Source organism: Aquarana catesbeiana, linkage group LG05 (assembly GCF_042186555.1).
Source record: "Aquarana catesbeiana isolate 2022-GZ linkage group LG05, ASM4218655v1, whole genome shotgun sequence".
NCBI classification, from domain to species: Eukaryota; Metazoa; Chordata; class Amphibia; order Anura; family Ranidae; genus Aquarana; species Aquarana catesbeiana.
Genome location: NC_133328.1, coordinates 128745666 through 128770536, shown reverse-complemented (window position 1 = coordinate 128770536; position 24871 = coordinate 128745666). Strand labels below are relative to the sequence as shown.

The 24871-nt window shown below is 44.0% G+C and overlaps 1 protein-coding gene across 3 annotated transcripts in view; it reads right to left on the bottom strand.

Moving 5' to 3' along the window:
• Nucleotides 1-8559: 8559 nt before the first annotated feature.
• Nucleotides 8560-24871, bottom strand: part of BTD (biotinidase) — a 118940-nt gene continuing 102628 nt past the window's right edge. For all 3 annotated transcript variants that reach the window (XM_073630188.1, XM_073630187.1, XM_073630189.1), the window contains one exon: nt 8560-10732. In XM_073630188.1, coding sequence (XP_073486289.1) covers nt 9581-10732 — 1152 coding nt within the window. In that variant the 3' untranslated portion in view covers nt 8560-9580. The remainder of the gene's footprint in view (nt 10733-24871) is intronic.

The window sequence follows — 24871 nt, the reverse complement described above, 5'->3', positions numbered from 1 at the left end:
GTGCAGACTCTTGACTACTTTCGCCATGATCTTAGCCTTTCTGACATTGGGGTTGGGGTAAGGTCCATACTTCCCGTCATAGTCGGCATTCTTCAGGATGTCGACCATTTCCAACATCTCCCCAAAGGCCATATTTGATGCCTTAAATCTTCTCTTCTGGGATTGGGATGTTTCAGGCTCTGGGCTTTCCTCCTCCTCCTCCTCCTCGTTGCTGTAATTAGCACACACCTGCTGTGTCTCCGCCATGTGCTCTTCCCCCACTGCGCCGAACGAGAAGGGGCGGGGAATAGACTAGAAAGACCGTCAGGGACGGCTGAGTTTCACACATGCGCAGTGTATATAAAGCGTAACACGCATGCGTAGTACGTACGATCTGTGAGTGGAGTAAGGAGTATTGGAGGCACCGATCGTGATAACGAAGGTAAGATCTAAACTTGGGCCTATACTGCTTCTAGATTGAGGCCTATATTGTAACAAGATTAGGAGAGTTTCGCCTGACATTAGGGTTTGTCTTGTCTTGTGTCTTGCAGATAAAATGGATGGCTTCAATGACCACAAATTCCTCCCCCTGTTCATAGACAAGTACAGGGAGCTGCCCTGTCTGTGGCAGGTGAAACATCCACATTATAATCATAAACAAAAGAGGCAGACAGCGCTGGAGAAACTGCTGGAGTTGGTGAAGCCGGTGGTCCCCACATCAACCATCCCCTATTTAAAAGCCAAAATTGGTGGCCTGAGGAGCACTTATCTTAGGGAGCGCAAGAACGTCACAGATTCCCAGAGATCCGGAGCTGCAGCAGATGACGTTTATGTCCCCAGACTGTGGTACTATGAGAGACTGCGATTTCTGTCAGACCAGACTGAAGTCAGGGAATCCCTCTCAACCCTTCCTTCCACCCCAGCTGAGGCTTCCGATGTCCAACCTGGGACTTCCAGCCAGGAAGAAGTGGAGGAGCCCAGCTGGAGCCAGGTATAGCATTCTTCTACAGATTTTTTGGTCAATAAATAAATGATGTTTACTAGATGTTATTATTGATCACTAATTGCTGATTTAATAAAGTGTTTTACATATCAATAGACAGTAGTGGGCAAAAATAATTGGGACAAGAATGAAATGCTGGGCTCAGAATGATCATCTGTTATATTTGTTAACATTCAATTTGCAACAATCATGAGGTGAAAATTGTGTGTGATTGATGAATAAAAAACTAAAACTATGTCCCTTTTTAATACACAGGAAGACCTCAGCCAGGACGAGGCTGTGGAATGTGCCACACAGGAGGAGGCTGTGGAATGTGGCAGCCAGGAGGAGGCGGGGGTTAGTGGTAGCCAGGAGGAGGCGGGGCTAAGTGGCAGCCAGGAGAAGCCTGGGCCCAGTAGGAGCCTGACAGAATCGCAGGTTCCTCCCCTCCGCCTTCCAAACAAAAGACCCAGGAAGGGGAGTCATGTGCAGGATTCAGCACTCAGGCTGATTCAGGAGGCTTCTGCGTCCCTCAGAGCCACCCCCACTCCTGAAGAGGCCTTTGCCTGCATGGCTGCCACAAAACTGCAGGGAATGCAGGAGGGCCAATGCCTCCTGTGTGAGGACCTTCTTTATAAAGTCTTAACCAAGGGGGCGAGGGGCGAAATCACACTCAATACCCACCTGAGTGAGTTGGACCATCCTCCTCCTCCTGCCACAACTCCACCACCACAGCCACAGCGTGGAAGGAAGCGTGGAAGGAAGACCAGAGAGTGATGACCTGGGTTCAGTCTGGTCTGACAAAAGATGCAGGCTCTTGTATGACCACAGCCTGGGGACATAGATGTCATCTGCTGCTTTCATGATCTCTGGGACTTCTGGACCACACTGCACTCCCCTAGATATGGACTCCTCAGGCCACCAAATTTGCCATGAAATAATGAATGTGTGCCCTGGGGGCCAAAGGCTTCACCAATGTATGATGTTTCTCCAGCGTTGCCTCCATCTTTGTTTGGTTCTGAGCCCTTAATAAAGGAATTTTTGTTTCAATTATACTCTCCTATGTGTGTTTTCCTTAAAAAAAAAAAACAGTTTGTTTTTGAGGAGGCAGGTACATTTCAAAAATACAATGTGAAATTAACAAGAGACACCAACAACAACCAATCTCCTTGAGATTAAAGATTAAATAATACCAGATAATAATAGTGTTGTGGTAATTTGACACACAAAACACACACAAAAATATTCAGGATCTAAAATTAAAAAAAAAAAAAAATTAACAACAAAATCAGGCTTGAAAACAATACAAACCAAAAAAAAATATATATATTTTTTTTTTCCGATGTGACAAATCTAAATATATTGATGAATTCACGATAAATAATAAAGAAAGAAGTTTGTGAGAAGTCTGTGTGAATATGAGCAGCAAAAATACTTCATTCTTCTAGCATTATAAAGAAGAACAGAGTGTGCTGTATTAAACAATTTTAAACATTGCAGCCTGATGAAAGTGCTATATCCATTCCGAACGCTAATTTTACCAGACCAAGTTGTTCCATCTCGGAATTTCTTCTGAGCATGCGTGGCACTGGCCACACACGGTCGGAATTGACGCGATCGGATTTTGTTGTCAGAAAATTTTATAGCCTGCTCTCAAACTTTGTGCGTCGGAAAATCCGATGGAAAATGTCCGATGGAGCCCACACACAGTCGGAATTTCCGACAACAAGCTCCGATCACACATTTTCCGTCGTAAAGTACGACCGTGTGTACGGGGCATTAGATTGCACACAGGTGGACATCATTTCACTAATTATGCGACTTCTGAAAGAAATTGGTTTCCCCAGAGCTTTTTATGGGCTTCATAACAAAGGGGTAAATACATATGCACATGCCAATTATCGTTTTTTTATTTCCGAAAAATAGTTTTCTGTATATATTTTTCTAATTTTACTTCACCAACTTAGACTATTGTGTTCTGATGCCGCATACACACGAGCGGACTTTTCGACGGACTAGGTCCGGCAGACCGGACTCCGTCGGACAATTCAGGTATGGAATATGGGAGGAAATCATCCATATATATTAATCCCAATGTTAGATTGGTGGAGATATTGGTGGAAGAGGCAGCAGAGGAGGTTCTTAACATCGTTCTGAGGGATACATCAACCTATGGTTCATCCCATAAACATCACCCCTCCGGGCCATCTACAGCCACTGACCACCTAAGTTTTGTCTGACCCAACTCGGCGTATGCCCCTTTGGGTCCATTCAATCTGGTAAGCCTCTTGATTGTCGGTGGTGGTGTGTCTGTCTTCACTTTAGATGTCATACACCTATTGATGTGCTCCGTGTTCAAAGTCATACACCTTCAGAAGACTTTCTAACATTGGGATTAATATATATGGATGATTTCCTCCCATATTCCATACCTGGAACTGTTGGTTTACTTTTTTATCTCTGATGTTGGACATTTTAAAATCTTTTTTAGCACTACACTCATTTTGTCTTCTCTTTACTTGGCATATATCTTGTTGGCCGTGTTAGCTGCTGTTTTTTCTCTAGGGCAGCGCAGAATCATATTGTATATTTTTCCTCCGTCGGACAATTCGACCGTGTGTGGGCTCCAGCGGACTTTTTTTTCACAAAAGTCCGACGGTCCTAGAAATAAAACATGTTTCAAATCTTTCCGACGGACTCGAGTCCGGTCGAAAAGTCCGCTCGTCTGTATGCTAGTCCGACGGACAAAAACCAACGCTAGGGCAGCTATTGGCTACTGGCTATGAACTTCCTTATTTTAGTCTGGTCGTACATCATCACGTACGAATCCATTGGACTTTGGCTGATCGTGTGTAGGCAAGTCCGTTCATTCAAAAGTCCGTCGGAAAGTCTGTTGAAAAGTCCGCCCGTGTGTACGCGGCATGATCGATCACATATAATTCAGATTAAAAAAACATTGAACTAAAGGCTATAATTTATCAAAATAGGTAAAAAGCCAAGGGGGTGAATACTTTTGCCAGGCACTGTGTGTATATATATATATATATATATATATATATATATATATATATATATATATATATATATATATATATACACACATATACATACATACATACATACACACACAGTATCTCACAAAAGCGGTCTGCTCATGTGAAATAAGCTTTACTTTACAGGCATACCCCACTTTTAAGTACACAATGGGGTTTATTTACTAAAGCTAGAAAGTGCAAAATCAGGCTCACTTCTGCTTAGAAACCAATCAGCTTCCAGGTTTTATTACCAAAGCTTAATTGAACAAGCTGGGGTTAGAAGCTCATTGGTAGAAGTGAGCCTGATTTTGCACTTCCTAGCTTTAGTAAATAAACCCCATTGTGTACTTAAAAGTGGGGTATGCCTGTATAGCATTTTTCACACAGTAGTGTGTGTATATGTATGTGTGTGTGTATATGTGTGTATGTGTATATACAGTATCTCACAAAAGTGAGTACAGCCCTCACATTTTTGTAAATTTTATTATATCTTTTGATGTGACAACACTGAAGAAATTACACTTTGCTACAATGTAAAGTAGTAAATGTACAGCTTATATAACAGTGTATATTTGCTGTCCCCTCAAAATAACTCAAAACACAGCCATTAATGTCTAAACTGCTGGCAACAAAAGTGAGTACACCCCTAAGTGAAAATGTCCAAATTGGGCTCAAAGTGTCAATGTTTTGTGTGGCCACCATTATTTTCCAGCACTGCCTTAACGATCATGGGCATGGAGTTCACCAGAACCTCACAGGTTGCCACTGGAGTCTTCTCCCACTCCTCATGGATGACATCATGGAGCTGGTGGATGTTAGATTCCTCTTCCACCTTCCGTTTGAGGATGCCCCACAGATGCTCAATAGGGTTTAGGTCTGGAGACATGCTTGGCCAGTCCATCATCTTCACCCTCAGCTTCTTTAGCAAGGCAGTGGTTGTCTTGGAGGGGTGTTTGGGGTCGTTATGTTGGAACACTGCCCTGCGGCCCAGTCTCCGAAGGGAGGGGATTATGCTCGGCTTCAGTATGTCACAGTACATGTTGGCATTCGTGGTTCCCTCAATAAACTGTAGCTCCTTAGTCCTGGCAGCACTCATGCAGCCCCAGACCATGACACTACCACCACCATGCTTGACTGTAGGCAAGACACACTTGTCTTGTTACTCCTCACCTGGTTGCCACCACACACACTTGACACCATCTGAACCAAATAAATTTATCTTGGTCTCATCAGACCACAGGACATGGTTCCAGTAATCCATGTCCTTAGTCTGCTTGTCTTCAGCAAACTGTTTGTGGGATTTCTTGTGCATCATCTTTAGAAGTTTCCTTCTGGGACGACAGCCATGCAGACCAATTTGATGTAGTGTGCGGCGTATGGTCTGAGCACTGACAGGCTGACCCCCCACCCCTTCAACCTCTGCAGCAATGCTGGCAGCACTCATATGTCTATTTCCCAAAGACAACCTCTGGATATGACGCTGAGCACGTGCACTCAACTTCTTTGGTCGACCATGGCGAGGTGTGTTCTGAGTGGAACCTGTTCTGTTAAACCGCTGTATGGTCTTGGCAACCGTGCTGCAGCTAAGTTTCAGGGTCTTGCTAATCTTCTTATAGCCTAAGCCAATTTGGACATTTTCACATAGGGGTGTACTAACTTTTGTTGCCAGTGGTTAAGAAATGAATGGCTGTGTGTTGAGTTATTTTGAGGGGACAGCAAATTTACACTGTTATACAAGCTGTACACTCACTACTTTACATTGTAGCAAAGTGTCATTTATTCAGTGTTGCCACATGAAAAGATAGAATAAAATATTTACAAAAATGTGAGGGTGTACTCACTTTTGTGAGATACTGTATATACACACATACATATAGACACACACACACACACGCTACTGTGCAAAAGTTTTAGGCAGGTGTGAAAAATGCTATAAAGAAACGATAATTTCACACAAGTGGACCAATGAGGCCTGTCAGTCGGACCCTCCATTCTCCTCTATGAAGCGGCGGGTGTAAACGGACATGTGCCAGTTTACACCCGCCTACATCCAATTCGATCTGGTAAAAACAGACAGATAGGGATCTTCCATCTAGCAGATTGGATTGGATGGCAGTTGGATGTAAATAGACAGGTGGTCCGTTTGCATCCAACTGCCCATAGAGGATATGGAGCGGAGCAGACATGGACCAGCGGACAGACAGAGGCTGCCCCGTGTGTGTGTGTGTGTGTGTGTGTGTGTGTGTGTGTGTGTGTGTGTGTGTGTGTGTGTGTGTGTGTGTGTGTGTGTGTGTGTGTGTGTGGGGGGGGGCATAGAATGCTTTCAGAAATATAAGTGTTAATAGTTCATTTTATCAATGAACAAAATGGAAAGTAAATGAACAGAAGGGAAATCCAAATCTAAATCAATATTTAGTGTGACCACCCTTTGCCTTGAAAACAGCATCAATTCTTCTAGGTATACTTGCACACAGTTTTTGAAGGAACTCGGCTGGTAGGTTGTTCCAAACACCTTGGAGGACTAACCACAGATCTGTGGATGTAGGCTGCCTTATATCCATCTGTCTCTTCATGTAATCTCGGACGGACTCAATGATATTGAGATCAGGGCTCTGTGGAGGCCAGACTATCACTTCCAGGGCTCCTTGTTCTTCTTTACTCTGAAGATAGGCTGATCACAAACTGTGGGAGGGATCATGGAGCTCCAGCATATGTCTGGATATGGAGGGGAGATCCAATGATGAGTCTGTGTAAGGCAGCAGTGTGGGTGGGGGGAGACCCAAAACACTGTTTGTATAAGGCAGCAGTGTGACCCAGCAAGAGAGGGGCAGAGAGCCAGAGCATTGTGTGTATAAGGCATGTAAAATTTATGTTAGTGGTCTACAAGTTTCAAAATTGTTTGTTTAGTGGTCCATGAGGTACGAAAGATTGGCGACCACTGGTCTAAAGCAATATTCATGCTGTTCCTCTAGCAATAGTCCTACTTAGTGCACTTCTATTTCCTGCCCTCCTCGGTTTTTAGCTGAAACAGACCAAAGACGATATAGGCAGGTGGGCTACAGAGAAGGTCTAAAGCAAGACTCGCTTGTCAACTTGGTGGCAGGGAGATGAGTGATGTTAAAGTGGAACTAAGCTCTCCTAATGTTTTGGAAAACAGTTAAATTGATGGGTTTTGTTGCTCTTTAACCTCCCTGGCGGTATGATTATTTCAGATTTTTGCGTCTCAAAGTGGTACAATTATTTTGCATAGAAATTTGGCGTTTTATATTGTAGGTCTGTGATTCTTAGCAAAAACACACTTAGATCTGTCCACCAAGAGTCTAGTAGATATCCCGGGTATGATGAAGTTTGAAACACATAATCATAAATTATAATATAATAAACAAATATAAATAATTAAAAAAAATAATAATAATAAAATAAATTTCCCCACGATTCACTATCGCTCAATTCTGCAAGTGTTCTAATTTACTATTGCTGTTTTCTAGCTGGTCTAAAGCCACTTTTGATGTATAGGGACACTTTTTGGTTGCTATGGACAATCTCAGGTTTCCAGGCAGAAAGAACAGTATATGTAATATAAAACAGCATGCAGGGCATGGGCCAAAGCACAGGGGACAAAAGGGAAGTGAAATGATTTCATACAGCACTGTAATCTGTAAGATTACAGTACTGTATGTGTTATGATTATTACATTTTTTTTAATTTGCAGCCAGGCTCCGCCCCCATGCGTCGTGACGCTCACAGGGAACGGAGCCTGGCACAGAGAGGCTTCGGGCAGAGGACAGAGCCCGCAGACAGCACGGCGGGACATCGCAGGATCCTGGGGACAAGGTAAGTAACCTGCACTAGGATCCTGAGATGTAATCCCGAGTGTGGCTCGGGGTTACTGCTAATGGTGCTGAAATTTAACCCCGAGCCACACTCGGGAATACCGTCAGGGAGGTTAACACTCCAGCTTCACCATGATCTTCTTTTCAAAGGAAGGAAAATGCACATAGTTGGATCATTACACTTCCAGTGGGGATATCCAAGCATCTGCATTTTTCTGTGCAGTTGTGACATCCAGAACTGGTGCTGCTGAATTTTACAATTGTTTTATGCTAAGAAGAATGTTTTAGTTATACAGTGTACACATTCAGAGAAGCCAAAACCCACCTTCAGCCCTATTTTAAAAGTTGCTGGAGGACCCATGTCATTCTTAGACCCCTTGCACACTGGGGCGGTGTGGGCGACAGCAGTAAAGAGCCGCTAATTTTAGTGGCGCTTTACCGCTGTACAAGCGGCACTTTTTGGCTGCTAGCAGGGCACTTTTAACCCCCACTAGCAGCCGAAGAAAGGGTTAATAGTGCCCGTGTTGCTTCGGCAGTGCTGCCCATTCATTTCAATGGGCAGGGGCGGTGAAGGAGCAGTGTATACACCCGTCCTGCAAGCGCACCGCCCCAGTGTGAAAGCACTCGGGCTTTCACACTGGGGTGGCTTGAGAGGCACTTTACAGGCGAAAAGGGCCTTATATGCAAGCTCTGACACTGCCTGGTAGAAAAAAAAAAGGTTTGGCTAGAATTCCACTTTAACTTTTTTTAATACAGTTAGTAAAAGTATCAAAAACACAACTTTTGAATAACATTTCTCAATCATTTTCTGTTTTTCTCATAAGTCTGTTGCACAGTGGTTCTCAACCTGTCTAGTGCCGTGACCCCTTGATAAAATTTCCCAAGTTGTGGGGACCCCTAACAGTAAAATGATTTTCGTATTGTGGGTTGTCAGCACCCAAGGCAAGACAAGTCATTTGCACCCCTAACCCACAGACATTTAGCGCTCCCTGAGTCCACAGTATTAAAACCCCTTATGGTGCATTTTAGAATATACCACTCTCTTTGCTCTCCTTTCTTTCCCTTTTATCTCTCTCTATCCTAATTTCTTTTTTTCCCCCTATCCCTCTCTCTAGCTGTCTTTCTTGTTCTTTATCTTATTCTTTCTCTCCCTTTTTCTTTGTTCCTCACCCACTTTTCCTCTCCCTTCCATGTATTCTCTTTTTTTATTCCTTCTCTTACTCCTTTGTGGTGGTGGTGGTGGTGGTGGTGGTGGTTTGAATGGGATGAGTGGCAGTGCTGGTGGGGAGTTGTGATCAGCCAAATTAGGTGCTCTTGATCAAGGTCATCTGCTGATCTGAGAACTGTAGTGGGGACTTTTAATGGCAACTATAATCACAGGTAGTGTTACTCACTGTGTCTCCGACTTTGTGGTGTCTCGTAGCAGTGACAACTATGCCAAAATCAGGAGATAGAGTCTCCTCCAGCCCCTCCCACTTCACATTCCTGACCAGTCAGCTGACCTCTAGCCATGCCGTGAACTGAATGGGCAACTGCAAAGAGGCTGCGTGGGCGGCCGCGGGCTCCAGGAACAGCCCAGCTGGGCGGCCACAGGCACCAGGGACAACCCTGCTGGGCGGCCGCAAAAAAGGCTGGGAGAGTGGTGTGGGCTTCAGGAACAGCCCAGGATTCGGTGCCCCCTGGCAAATCATCATTCGACCCCCAGGTTGAGAACCACTGCTGTAGCAACACTCTAATGACACATGTAGAGACTAGTCCCTTTCATAGTATCTCCCATACAATGCTGCTGTCACTAATCCCATCTCCATTGCCCCTTTGCTCATGTAACAGTTATTATCCCTCCAGCCCCAGTGGTCAGGTAACTGTAGGTTGACTCCTGATGTAACGATCATGGGAAATACATACTTAGTGCTGAAACTGCCCCAAAGGTGAAAAGTCAAGATACTACTTGCATGAGTCACTTCCTGTCCACACGTTGTGATATTTGGACCCCCACATTTCACCAAAGCACAAATCTGAAGGGAGTATTGACCATGAACAGTGTGCAGACCAACAAATACCCCCAAAGCATACAGCTCATTGGAGGTATTCTGTTTATGATAAGTCACATAGCAGCAGAGTGCCTCAGCACACACTTGTACTGTTCCTTCACTTGTATTCAGGGGGACAAAAGTGAAGTTGTCGTACATCATCTCTGAATGAAATGATGCATTTTCCCAAGTTGATCCTCCACAATGTGCTTTTCTGTCTTCTAAGTGACATGTCTGAGAACTACTATGGAGGAATGTCTCACTCTTTACCCATGACACTTGAGCTTCATTCCCTGGGCACAGCTCTTCTGACGGGTCCACTGGAACTTTGGCGATTATAAGCTGATCATTTTCACTGTCCATGTCATAGTAATATGAAGAGCCCATTGGACTGAATATTCCACTTCCAGTCATACCCAAAGTTGTGTGGTGGATGTTAGCAGCTAGAATATTAACGCTGAACCCAGTGGCAAAGGCTCTCTGAATCTGAATGGAAGACAGAAGTGGCAATTGGTTCATCCAAGCTGTTGGGTACACTAGGTGTTTCACGTGATGTTTTTCAATAAGAGTCACAACTGGTTCATAAAATAAGATATCAAAGCACGTAAAAAGGCCAAACGTGGCAAAGGAGGTATGAAATACGACATGTTGGACATGCGGAGGTGTGTCAAATGCATATTCAAAATACAAGTTCTGTTTAAAATAGCTGGCCATCAGTGTGCCATTGTCACTAAACACAACATTCGTGTTAAAGTGGTACCTCCCATCAGTTGGGCACTTGGGGTCTACTTGCTCACAGGGCACTTTAGTTCCCAAGTTCGCCACCACAAACATTCTTCCTTTCTGTGCCATGCAACTGAGCCGCTGGAAAACCTGGACGAGAGAGCACAAAGTACATATAAACAAGCAATTAAACTTTCATTTGATTATTGTGCTATACAATAATCTGGCTAATATTTTAACTAAAATCTAGAAAAACTACAGATGTTCTCCAATTAAATAAAATTCTGTGATACTTTAAGAAATCAACCTATTTGTAATTAACACACATAAAGATGTAAAGATTGCAAAAGACATCCCTGGCCAAAGGGTGTCAGTATGTAGAGTCTGGCAACTGGTTAGATATTTATGGACTATAGTTTTGCTCTGTGTAATATTACTGGCGCCAGATATGTATGGATGTAAATGTAAAATCCAACCATCTTAAAACATTTTGCAGGTGCAATTGCGCCTGTTTAGGGCAACAAAAATAAAAATAGTCACAGGGAAAGTACTTGTAGGCCGGGGCTCTGGGGAAAGCTTAGAAAAACACATAGGGAACATACACAACTAGAGACTTGCTGGGATATGTGGTCTGCCGGTTCACTGGCAGACTGCAAGTACATGGACTTCTCTGTTCGATCTTTGCCAAGCATGGATTGTGCAGGTAACCTAGGACAGCCACAGTTAGGTATAGTTAGGAGAAAGTCGTTATTGCATGTCATACGTGTTGTGCCAAGTTTACATTAAAAGTTGATTCAACTGCTCAGAGCCTGGTCTAAAGTTACTCAATGGATGCATGTGAGGTCTTGGCATATTACTAGAGAACTTGGGTCCATAACCACAAAATGGGGTATGTGTAACATCACTACAACAGAGGTTCATTCAACAAGACAAGAAGGACGAACAGCAAAAAAGTTGTTATGGTACCTGGTTAGGTGACAGGTTCTCCGGTAGCGAGGGGGTCTGTGCTTTGACTCCCTCCCTAGCTGTCTATCTCTGCCAGTCAATGGGAGTGGACTACAGAGACCTAGGCTTGGTCACTAGGTATGGGAAGAGAAGAGTAAAGTGAAAGAACGCATGAGGTCCGCGCTATGTGCATGATGGGATCCATTTTTACTGGGAGTGAGGTAACAGAGCATTGCTGACTGGTGGCTTAGCCTGTTCCTCCGAATGCAACACATACATCAGTACAAGTGTGTAGGACATGGGATAAAACAGCTTAGGGAGGAACTTTGTACATTGGGTATTATGTACATGTGGCTCATCTCTGAGTTTGGAGGCCGCCTTAATGTTTGACTCTTCACATAACCGTAGCTCCCGCCTGGTCCCGGGAATTGGTGAGCAAGCCTTCGGGCAAAGTATTACCTCGCATGCAAGGGTTAGTGACCCTGTTACACTTTTAATGTAGCCCAAAGAACCCACCCGGGGTAGGCCTCTCATGTGACCCTTGCTTGTGCCCTATGAGGAGGGAAAACATGAAGGACGTGGCAACCAATCACCCTACCCTTACATACTTACGATCAGACTAAACTGCTCTATTGTTTTAAAGCCTGGACTTTCCTAAACTTCCACTAATATGACACATCCAATGATCCAGTCAAAAATTGTTACACCTGGAAACTATGATCCACTGTCTAGGGGCAACTTAAAGCTGAACTCCTGCCTTACCTTCAGTCTAGCACAGTTGTACAAGCTCCTATCCTGTACCAAAATTACTACTATGATTACACTGCACACAGTAGCCTTCTCACAGTGGGCACTGAAAGATCAGGTAAAGCCTCATTTCCAGGCTAGAGGAAGTCCAGGATCATCTAACCCTTTTCTCCTCAGCCTGACTGTCCTTGCCCCATCCCATTCAGTCATTGGATTTTAGTTCTTACCAGTCGATTAGGTGCTTAGGTAGCCTGTCCAGGTAGATGCATGGAATGATCATGGCCAGCAAAGCTACAGGCCATAGACACAACATCCAGCAGTACAAAACAAAGTAGACACTTCAATCAATGCTTGTGTATACTGCACAGAAAATAATACATCAATATGCTGTATAAATAGTTAAGGGGCCAATCGACCTGTGTTAGGAATATGCATTCATTTTCTGTTGACTGGCCCAAATCAATAAGCATAATGACAAAATGATACCACATCTAAAGACCAAAGTCTCCAATGGTCCAATGAGAAAAAGGCATTCAATTATTTTGGCACTCAGAAAAACCACCAAAGATTCATTCACCTAATATAAGAGCTTGTCTGTATCTCTTTTATCTGCACTTACTTAAACAAAACCAACAGCACGGCTTTGACATTCAACTAATTCATTGAGCTTGTAAAGTACTTACTCCTTTTGATGTTGATAATGACATGAACAAACATGTTGTCACTGAATTAAAACTTCTGAAGTGTGTTTACAGCTTGTACAATCTCAGCCTTTATACTCTACTGCATACTTGATAATATCCTGCAGCTTCTTACAGTTTCTAATTTTCAGAGGCAGGAAATGGTGATAATATGCAAGGTTTACCCTAAAAAATGTAAATCATACAGAGTAAGACCCACACTGTGTCTAATTACCAAGCTGATAATGCTTTTGTGCCCCAAGCAAGTGTTCTGTGAAAATGAATGCTGCTCTATTGGGCTCAATAGGTGCCTACAGATAGAGGAGATGACAGTCTTAAATCCAAAAAGCAGATACCAACAGGGTCACAAGTTACTGTGATGTGAAAAGAGTGAATCAGACAGGTATTACCCTAGTATCCACCAATAAACCAACACTGGCAGTTTCCTGGTATCCTATATGGTGTGTTCTCCTCTCCATACCCCTTACTAGTCATGTAAAAAAACAAGTTTACAAGTTAATAGAAACCTCTGTTGTGCTCTGAAGATATTTTACCCCAAGGATGGTTGAAACATGCCTGGCCATACAACCGCTCTCTAAATTCTATAGTCAGCTTAAAGTGGTTGTAAACCCTTATGCCGCGTACACACGAGCGGACTTTACGGCAGACTTTGCTCGGCGGACTTTACGCCGGACTTTGTCGGCTATGTGTGCCGGACTTAAAAACGGACGGACTTGGACACACACGATCACTCCAAAAGTCCGCTGGTTTTGAACGCGGTGACGTACAGCACGTACGATGGGACTATAAAAAGGAAGTTCAAGCCCCACTATGGCACCCTTTGGGCTCCTTCTGCTAATCTCGTGTTTATCTCGTGTTAGTAGAAGTTTGGTTAGAGACGATTTGCGCTTTTCACACTTCAGCTTATTTCGATCATTTTCTGCGGTTCAGTTTGTGCTTGTGAGGTTTGTATCTGCTTTTCAATGCGTGTTGGTCAGTTCGTAACCTGCCTAGCAGGCCGTTCTGGTCCGCTCGTTCCTGATTTTCAGGTCGTTCTTCATAGGCCTTGATGTTCTTCAGTGCGTTTGTTATAAGTTTGTTTGTTTGACCAGCCGACCGTTTTGAAGCCATGTTGCGTGGACGTACTAGTTCGTTCTGTGTGGGGACTTGGCGTTGGGGTTAATACTTTGACCCGAGTCCAGTCCATGAATAGGGCGAGGAGGAGTTCATGGATGAAGAATTGGTTGCACCAGCGTGACCAATTCTCGCATATGCCTTTGCTCTGTGAGATCCGTGAGAATAACCCAGAGGATTTCAGGAATTATCTCCGGATGACGGACCCTGTTTTTGAGTGTCTGCTGGCTATGCTGACCCCCTATATCAGCAGGCAGAATAACTGCATGAGGCAAGCCATCAGTGCAGAGCAGATGCTAGTTGCCACTTTACGTTACTTGGCGACTGGGAGAAGTCTTCAGGACTTGAAGTTCTCGACAGGCATCTCCCCCTAGGCTCTGGGGATAATAATCCCAGAGACTTGTTCTGCCATCATTCAGGTCCTGCAGAAGGACTATATGAAGGTAAGTTTTATCCTTTAATATTACATGATATGCATTAAATGTTTGCTAATGTATAGTCTAAATGTCCTCATTACCTAGCTTGGAATATGCTGTGAATGTCCCCTTTATCTTCATGCATGTCTGTTTTTTGACATTAATCATTTTTTGCCCTACATGCATATTTACCTTCAATAACCTCCCCACCATGCAATCCCGGGTCCATTTATATCTCTAGCCTATAGTCCCTTGAACAATGTATATTGTCAGCTCCATTGTACTGTTTGACCCTCCCCCACCCCCTCAAATGTTTGAAACTGTCAGGTGTATTTATTAACCTAATTAGAACCCCTCCCCCACCCCCTCAAATGTTTGTAACTGTCAGGTGTGTTTATTAACCTAATTAGTACCCCTCCCCCCACAATCAAATTGATCAATGGGCCATCAGAGGGGGTGAGTAATCTTATAAGTGGGCCTTATGTTTTTTAGAATTAAAATTACAAACACACATATTAATAATGTTCGACTGCTGTTGTTCAATAATGTTTTTTGTGTAATCTGATATCCAAGTTTTGTTTAAAAGTTCTTATCTTATTTTTTTTTTTTTTCGCTCCACAGTTTCCTTCAAGTACACAGGAATGGCAAACTGTGGCCTCCCAGTTCGTTGACTGTTGGGACTTTCCCAACTGTGTCAGGGCGATTGATGGGAAGCATGTCCGCATTGTGCCATCACCCCATTCGGGGTCTTATTTCTATAACTACAAGGGGTTCCATAGTGTAGTTTTGATGGCGGTGGTCTCGGCACATTTGGACTTTCTGTTTGTGGACGTGGGGAAGAACGGCCGGATGTCTGACGGAGGAGTCTTTGTACAGACCGAGCTGTGCCAGCGTCTCCAGACTGGTGGCCTGGGATTGCCACCTGATGACCAGAATGTGGATGGACTCCCCTCAGTTTTTATCGCTGATGAAGCGTTTGCTCTCGGCGAGCACTTGACGAGGCCGTTCCCCCAAAAGGACACTTACCCCTGAGAGGAGGGTATTTAATTACCGGCTGGCCAGAGCAAGAAGAGTTGTGGAGAATGCTTTTGGGATTCTGGCCAGCTGGTTCCGTTTGTTCCTCTCAGCCATAAATCTGGCGGACTATAAAATTAAACCAATAAATAATTGCGCTATTACAAAAAAGTACGGGTGATAGCTGCCAGCATGTAACAGTGTGGTAAACCGAGTAGGAATAAAAGAATATAGAACACATGCAGCGCTAGACAATGTGCATATACATCTTGAGCATATAAATGTGACAGAGTGCTAAATATACAACTTGGGCCAAATAGGCGATATGTGTAATACATGAACATTTATCACATGAACACGTAAAGAAAAAAGTCCATTGGTGTATAGTGAATCATAAATAAGTCCACAGACACTAGGGGTTCATGAGCATATGCAGTGTCATACCTGCGCATGAGGTAGTGGCTGGAGCAAGTTATGTGTGTATGAGGAGACACATTGCACACAGATCTTCCAAAATTCCAAAAAAAACTGCAAACGATAAGAATGAGTACCCTTACCAGAGAGAATGAACCACACCAAAATTAGCAAAACATCTTATTGATAAATAATCAGCCACACACATTGTAGTAGTAAAAACATTTTACTGTGTGCACATTGAAAGGTGCATTTTTTGGAACCTTTTTATTTTCTTTTTTTATTTTTTTTTTGTTGAAAAAAAATAATATATTTTTTTGAAGGTTATTAAAGGCATATTTAAACAAAAATAGACCTTGTTTACAAAATTACAATTAACAACAGTGTTTTTAAAAACATACAAAAAAATAAAAGAACTTACAAAGTTCAACATGTTAATAACGGTGCTGGTGATGTCACCCTTGTAAATCCTAAATTTCACAGATGCTCAAAATTGTGTTTTAAAAAAGGGTCAAGTCAATATGTGCTATCTCCCATCAGGGGGGAGCAATGTACATGTTTTGTGTGTGCAATCCCTTTGTTCCTCTCACCACAAAAAAATTTGAGGATGAAGGGGTTGCAAACACAAAACAAGTACATTGATATCCCCTGATGGAAGATAGCACATGATGACACACCGTGTGCATCAGCAAAAATATTGTTTTTAAGGAAAAAACTACAAAATTGGAAGAAGAAACAAACTTGACAAAGAAATGAAGAACATGATTGATGTTTTTAGGCAAAACGTTATTATATTCTGCCCAAAACATCAATCATGTTCTTCATTTCCTGTTGCATGGAGTCCAGGCGAATTTTCATGCTGTCAATTTGGTCACGCGTTAGATCAATTTGGCCATTCCACAACATTATCTGGCCAATAAGTCTTTGGGCACTGTCTGAACTGAATGGCTCTGCCGCTTGGCCTTCCACAACCAGAAGCTCACCTAAAATGTGTGTAAAAAAAAAAATGGGTTAAAATATGCACGCCTAAATATATTACCTTAAGCTGGGGTGTCAGTCACTCACTTGGTGGGGTTGAAAGCTCACACACTTCCTCCACCTCTCTTTCCTCCAGCTCGTCAGGTGGGCGTGGTCTTGGGCTGGGGCTTGGGGTATCTTCAGCCTCAGGCTGGTGACTGGGGGGGGGGGGGGGGTCCTGGGATCCTTGGACTGTTGTCTGAGTCTTTTCTCCCCTATGATAATTCAACAAAAGGTATAGTTAAAACACAGTGATATTTTATATTTTTCTAATTAATATGAAAAGTTGGTTATGAATTGTGGACAATTGCCTTTTTTTGTCCTCAAAAATGTAGAAGACAAGATGAACATTCCCTCTGAATAACAATTCTAAACAATACATATTTTCATGAAAGTTTCACAGATGCAGACACCTCAATGATCTCCTATGTGTATTACCGCTCAAAAATTTAGTTATGGTCACATAGTACACTAGTGCTCGTGGGTCCAGATGTGGAACCAGCTGCTGTGTCCTGTCCTTACATTACACTGAATCATTTTTGAAGAAGCATTATATTTTCAAACACATCTATACCACATCAACAAATTTTGGGAATACGACAAATTATCAAGACCTAAATGTATGTCCAACCCTGTACCATCGTATTTGGCGAAAAAATAACGTCATTTTCTTTAGTATCATATGTATTTTACAAAGAACGGTCTTTACGAATGATGCTGTATAAACGAAAAAAATAGGGATCAGCATGCAAGTTAAGTATCTCAATAGGAAAACACAACAAGTACTTACTTTTTTAAGCAGCTTCTTTATTCGCCAATATTGTTCTGGCTCCCTACTTTTGATGTCCGATCACCGCTTCCTCAATTGCTCTTTAAAACGTTTAGTGCCAAATTTATCTTCTAGAGCGATGACAACTGAGGACATTATTTTGTCCTTACGCATATTTGGTCGTGTGTACGGTCCTTTTTTCCCATCGTAGTCCTCCCTTCTCAATATGGACACCGTCTCCACCATCTCTTCAAAAGCCATGTTGGTGGCCTTATATCTCCTCCGGGATGTGGTTGGTTGTGGCTCCGGGCTTTCCTCCGCACTACTTCCAGTAAATCTCTCCGCCATCTTTCTCTATCTACTCCCACTGCGCAACAAAGAGTGAAGGGGCGGGGACAAATCATACTAAAGAACGTCAGGGGCGGGCGACGCAGGCGGAGATGACACATGCGCAGTGTATATAAAGCTATTACAATGGCCTATGTATGTCCGAGCGTCAGAAACGAAGGTAAGATTAAACGTGGGTGTGTGTGTGTGTGTATATGTGTCCCCTAGATTCTTCACAAAATAATCCTGGGAGTTCTGACTGACATTACAGTTTTGATCTTGTGTCTTGTCTTTCAGCAAAAAAGAATCCCTTTAAAGAGGCTGATGTTTTGTCCAGATTTATCGATTTATATCAAGAAAACAAAAACCTGTGGGAGGTCAAACACCCACTATATTTCAATCGAGTTGTAAGGAAGGCAACACTGGGCACACTTTTAGAATTTGTGAAGACTCGAGTCCCCCAGGCAGACCTCAAGTTTGTGGACAAGAAAATTGGTATCTTGCAAAACATGTATAAGCGGGAACACAATAAAATCCAGGAGTGGCTCAGATCCGGAGCAGCAGCCGACCAAGTTTATGCACCCAAGTTGTGGTACTACCACAAAATGCAATTCCTGGATGACCAAACAGAAGCCAGGCAATCAGTTATGACCCTTCCCCCCACCCTTCCCTCCAGCCTTCCCCCCACTCTTCCCTCCAGCCTTCCATCCACCTCCACCCCAGCTGAGGAGTCCCAGGAAGAACTGGGCCTTTTCAGCCTTGATGAAGTGGATGCGCCCAGCTTCAGCCAGGTATCCTTTTTTGTGGAATTTGTGATTGTGTAAATGTTATTAATGAAGTTAATGTCTCAAATTTTTAAGTGCTTCATAAAAAATGACTTCATCACAAATATTAATATGTAGACATATCACTAGACAGTAGTGGCCAAAAATATACTTCTGCATAGGTGTGCGCAGCCTCTTGCATTAGGGTGTGTACCCCAAAGCTCAAATACATATGCATGTGTATATGTACTGATGGTGTCAGTAGGGCAGTGGACAGTGTCATTAGTTTTATTTTATTTTTAAATAAATTATTTTATTTTGTAACAAATTTTTGGGGGATGAAATATCAGTGGTCTAAACAGGGGAGAATATGCACCACACAAGGCAATTAGGGGGTGCCCAGGCACACCTGGCACACCCTGTGCGCACGCCTATGTACTTCAGATATTGTTGATTAGCTGGAATAATGGTGGGGTCAAATAGATAGCCTTTACTATTTGTTTAGAATTATATTTGCAAGTCATGAGCTGAAAATTGTGTGTGATTGTGTAACACAAAATTACAACTATGTCCCTTTTTTTGACACAGGATGACCTCAGCGAGGAGGAGGCCTTGACCAGTGGGATAGAGGAGGAGGCTATGGCTGGGCCCAGTAGGAGGCGCATGGAGTGTCATGTGCCTCCCCTCCGCATTATCACCAAAAGGCCCAGAAGAATGACACAAACTGAGGAGGAATCCCTAGCCCTCATTCGTGAAGCCAGCCAAATCCTCAGCACACCACCTAATGCAGAGGAGGCGTATGGGACATATATGGCCACCAGATTGCTGGAACTGGAAAAGGGGCAACGCCTCCTCTGTGAGGGTTTGATTTTTCAGGCCTATCAGAAGGGCTTGAGAGGGGAGCTTACTGCTACAACCTATCTAGCAGATGAAGCCACTCCTCCTCCTCCTGCCCCAAGTACACCACCAGAGGCACAGCCTCCAAGGAAGGCTGCAGCGAAGCGTGGAGGGAAGGCTGCAGAGAAGCGTGCAGTGAAGGCTCCACGGAAGACTCGAAAGTGATTGCCTGGTTTCTGTCTGGTCTGACTGTGCTCCCTGTGCTTCCTAGTCGCAAGATACCAATTTTCTTGTCCTAAAACTTGATGTGTGTCCTGGGGGACGAAAGGCTTCACAGATTCCAAAAGTGTCTCCAGTGTTGCCTTCCTAATTTTTTGTTAACCAAAATAAATGGATTTTTTAGTTACCTTACATTATTGACTATGTGTTTTGATTCCAAAACGACATTTTGTTTGGGAGTAGGCAGGTACAGGTCAAAAAGACTATGGGGTTGATTTGCAAGTGCAATTGCTCCAGAGCTTAGGAAATGAGGTAAGGCTTGACTTTGCAAAGAGTACCCAATCCTGTGCAAGGAAAATTCAAAAATCAGCATTTTTGCTTGCACATGATTGGATGATGGAAGTCAGCAGATCTTTTGCTCATTTACTAAGCTCTGGAGCAACTGCTCTTGCAAAAATCAACCCCTATGTGTCTTTGTTCCAAAAGGCTAAATCATTTAGAAAATCAAGTGCAAAGTACTAGTGAAAAGTGCACTTTAGAAATTGCACTGCAAGTGCACTTGTTGGAAGTGCAGTCGCTGTAAATCTGAGGGGAAGAGCTGAAATGAGGGGAAGCTCTGCTGATTTTATCATACAATCATGTGCAAGAAAAAGGTTTTAATTTTTTTTTGTGGTTCCTTGCACGTGCCCCTCGGATCCACAGCGAAGGTACTTCAAAATGCTCTTTCTGTGCAATTCCAAGTACAATTTGCACTTGTAGTGAAAAATGAATTTGCCTTTGGAAAATAAACCCCCCTATGTCTAATTAACAAGGGACACCAACCTCATTAAGGTTCATTAAAACAACACAAAATATTAAGGTTATTGTGGTACCTTGAAACTACAAAAATAAAATTAACAAAAAATAACTTTTTGTATAATTTAGCACACATTGTAAAATAGATAGTTTTTAAAGCTAAAAAAAAAAAAAAAGATGAGTCCAAAATCTAATGTAATACTTTATTTATGGAGATCTGGCTTTTTAAAAATATCATATTAGTCATGGCATGAGGATAAATCATGAAGAAAGTACTTTGTGATAACTCTGTGTGAATAAAAAAGCACCAAAACAACTTAATTCCTCTCGCATTATAAAGAAAAAAAAAGTGCTGTATTAAAAGATCACAGAAGAGGAATGTGCTAGCTTCAATACGAAGGCTAGTTTTACCAGACCGAGCGCTTCCGTCTTGTAATTGCTTCAGAGCATGTGTCAGTTTGAGTTCATTGGACTAGCACACAGACGACCGGTTTGTCCGCTAGAAAGAAGAGTCCGTCGGATAGATTTAAAACATGTTTCAAACCTAAGTCCGTCCAACTTTTGAGCAAACAAAGTCCGCTGGAGCCCACACACGATCGAATTGTCCGACGAAATTCAGTACGCCGGACCAAGTGTGCCGTAAAGTCCGATCGTGTGTACGCGGCATAACAATCCACTTTTTGCTACATGTAAGCCTATAATAAAGTTTACCTGTAGCTACCCCGGATATCTCCTAAACCTGCACAGTTTAGGAGATATCCCCTGTATCTGCATGTGCTGACATCATTGGCACATGCGCACTGAAGCAATGGCACGTACGTGCCGTTTGCTTCAGTGAGTGTGCCGCTGCCGGCAGTTCCCGCGCGCATGTGTGGGAGTGACATCATTGCGGCTCCAGCCAATCACAGCGCCGAAGCCACGATACCCGGAAGTAACTCCGAGGAGAAATGTCGCCGGCAGGTGCTGCGTAGGCGCACCGCAGCGGGGACTTCGATCTCAGGTGAGTATTACATAATGAGCTAGTATGCTATGCATACTAGCTCATTATATGCCTTTGTCTTGCAGGTTATTTTTTTTTTTTTTTCATGTGGGTTTACAACCACTTTAAAGTGGTTGTTAACCCACTACTATGAAATCCTCTTATCCACTCTGCTACATAATAAGTTCCCCTGTGCCTGTTTTATGTAAAAAATATGTCCATCGGTACCTATAGGAGAGCGACTCCCAACGCTCAGGTGCCTCCTTTCTCCTCTCCTCTGCCCAGCTGACAGTTCCAGTGGGCAGGGCTGAGCATTGCCGATGACGTCAACTGGGGAGGAGAGGAGAGAGAGCCGAGGGGTCATGTGATCGCAGGGAGCCACTCTTATACAGTGCCTTGCAAAAGTATTCACCCCCCTTGGCATTTTTCGTGTTTTGTTGCCTCACAACCTGGAATTAACATGGATTGTTTGAGGATTTGCAACCATTAATTTACACAACATGCCCACAACTTTGAAGATGATTTTATTTATTTATTTTTTATTGTGAAGTAAACAAATAGGACAAAATAACAGAAAAAGTCAATGTGCATAACTATTCACCCCCCTAAATTCAATACTTTGTAGAGCCACCTTTTGCGGCTATCACAGCCCCAAGTCGCTTTGGATAAGTCTCTATGAGCTTGCAACATCTTACCACTGGAATTTTTGCCCATTCCTCCTTGCAAAACTGCTCCAGCTCCTTCAAGTTTTGCTCAAGAATATCCCTATATTTAGCACCACCCATCTTTCCCTCAACTCTGACCAGTTTCCCAGTCCCGACTGCCGAAAAACATCCCCACATCATGATGCTGCCACCACCATGTTTCACTGTGGGGATGGTGTTCTTTGGGAGATGTGATGTTTTGGGTTTGCGCCAGACATAGCGTTTTCTTTGGCCAAAAAGTTAAATTTTAGTCTCATCAGACTTTTTTGATTATATCACATACATGATTCATTTAGATAGATTGTTGTACTTGGTTTAAAATATTGGAGGTAGCGCAGTCAACACTAGATACATACACATTTAATTTTCACCCTTTGGATGAATTTGTTTTTTTGACTGCAGCAACCAGTATATGTGTATATATATATAAATCTATTGATTTAATCACTAGTCTTTTTGCGCCGGTGCAGGGCTGGACTGGGACAAAAATTTGGCCCTGGACTTCTTCCAGACTGGCCCACTTTAATTTTGCAGACATGCACAAAAACAGTATATAAACTATACGCAATTGCTCGAGGTGCACCCGCCCAGGATTGCCCTGCAAAGCGGGCAGTGGGTCCTGCTGGGAGCCGGCCACTGACCTGTGGGCCCTGCAAGGAGCTGGCCACAGGCCATGGCCATCTTCCAGCAGGACCCACAGTGTTGAGGCCTTTTTTGAGGTACTGGGTGGGCACTGGGGCAGGGTAAATGGAGGGGTGGATAGATGGGATTTGGGGTCAGCTGGCCCTGGGGGTGTCAGGGTCTTTCACCTCAGCAATGCCTTCACCCCCCTGGGAGCTTGAGCGTGTGGACTACAACTCCCAGAATGCAACAGGGTGCAACAGCTAGCTGGCGGCCATGCCCCCCAGTGAACTGACACTGACAGCTCCAGCACAGCTGGCTCTGGCCACTCACACATAGCCTCCTGATCCATGTTCCTGAGGACAGGCCAGTGCAAGAATTTTTGTGTACTTAGGCAACGGTGCATTTTACCACCCCCCCCACCCCAAGGCAACTGGATACATCCCTGACTGCCACTGTCGTCCTATGCATACAGAAAGAGCCCCCCTTTACCATCAGAGACCCCACTTACAGAATGAGCCCCCCTTTATCATCAGATCCCCCACTCACTGAAAGAACCTCCATTTACCATCAGATCCCCCACTCACAGAAATTACCCCCTTTACCATCAGATCCTCCACTCACAGAAATAACCCCCCTTTACCATCAGATCCCCCACTCACAGAAATAACCCCCCTTTACCATCAGATCCCCCACTCACAGAAAGAACCCCCCTTTACCATCAGATCCCCCACTCACAGAAATAACCCCCGTTTACCATCAGATCCCCCACTCACAGAAAGAACCCCCCTTTACCATCAGATCCTCCACTCACAGAAAGTACCCCCCCTTTACCATCAGATCCTCCACTTACAGAAAGAACCTCCCTTTACCATCAGATCCTCCACTCACAGAAAGAACCCCCCTTTAGCATTAGATCCCCCACTCACAGAAAGAACCCCCCTTTAGCATCAGATCCTCCACTCACAGAAAGAACCCCCCTTTAGCATTAGATCCCCCACTCACAGAAAGAACCCCCCTTTAACATCAGATCCCCCACTCACAGAAAGGACCCCCCTTTACCATCAGATCCCCCACTCACAGAATGAACCCCCTTTAACATCAGATCCCCCACTCACAGAAATAACCCCCCTTTAACATCAGATCCCCCACTCAGAGAAAGAGTTCTCCAGCAGCGCTGGAACTATACATGGTGGAGAGACTGTGGGGGAAGAAAGTGTAGCTGCAGCAGTGGAGCACACAAATCACATTATACCTGTCAGATGAGAACCAGGAAATGGAGGTTGGCGTGGCGGCTCCCTGTGCATGGTGTTCCGGTCCTGCACATGTCCTCCAGGCTCCACTAGTTTCGGCTTCAGCTCAGAGGAGGTGGGTGGAGCTAAGTACTAGGCGCGCACGGAGTTAAATCCTCCTCCGCTCTGTATTCTGGGGCATCGCTCTGGTGACGTCACTGGTTGCTACACGCCAGGCGGCAGGAGGCTAGCAACCATTCCGGGCAGTGAGCCAGCAGCTGTGGAACTACAACTTAAAGCGGGTCTCGGCCGGCCTGCCCAGCCAGAACAAGTGACAGTCGGTAAAGCGGTGATGGTGGCCTTTTTAGGGGGCATCAGATCGGCACAGGGGGCAATCCAGGGACAATGTATTGTCCAGGAATGAAAGGATCCTGTCACTGAAACCTGCCCACTGAGCCATCGGCCCACCGAGAAAGTCCCAGTAGTCCTGATGGCCAGTACATGCCTGCGCCGGTGTCACACACACGCACGATTGGCTACTATGAACAGCTGCACCAGATTTTGCACTTCCCAGTATTAGTTAGGGCTCTTTCACATGGACTGTCCGATCAGGTCCGCCTGTCAGTTTTTCAGGCAGACCCAATCGGACCCTCCAGTCTCCTCTACGTAGCGCAT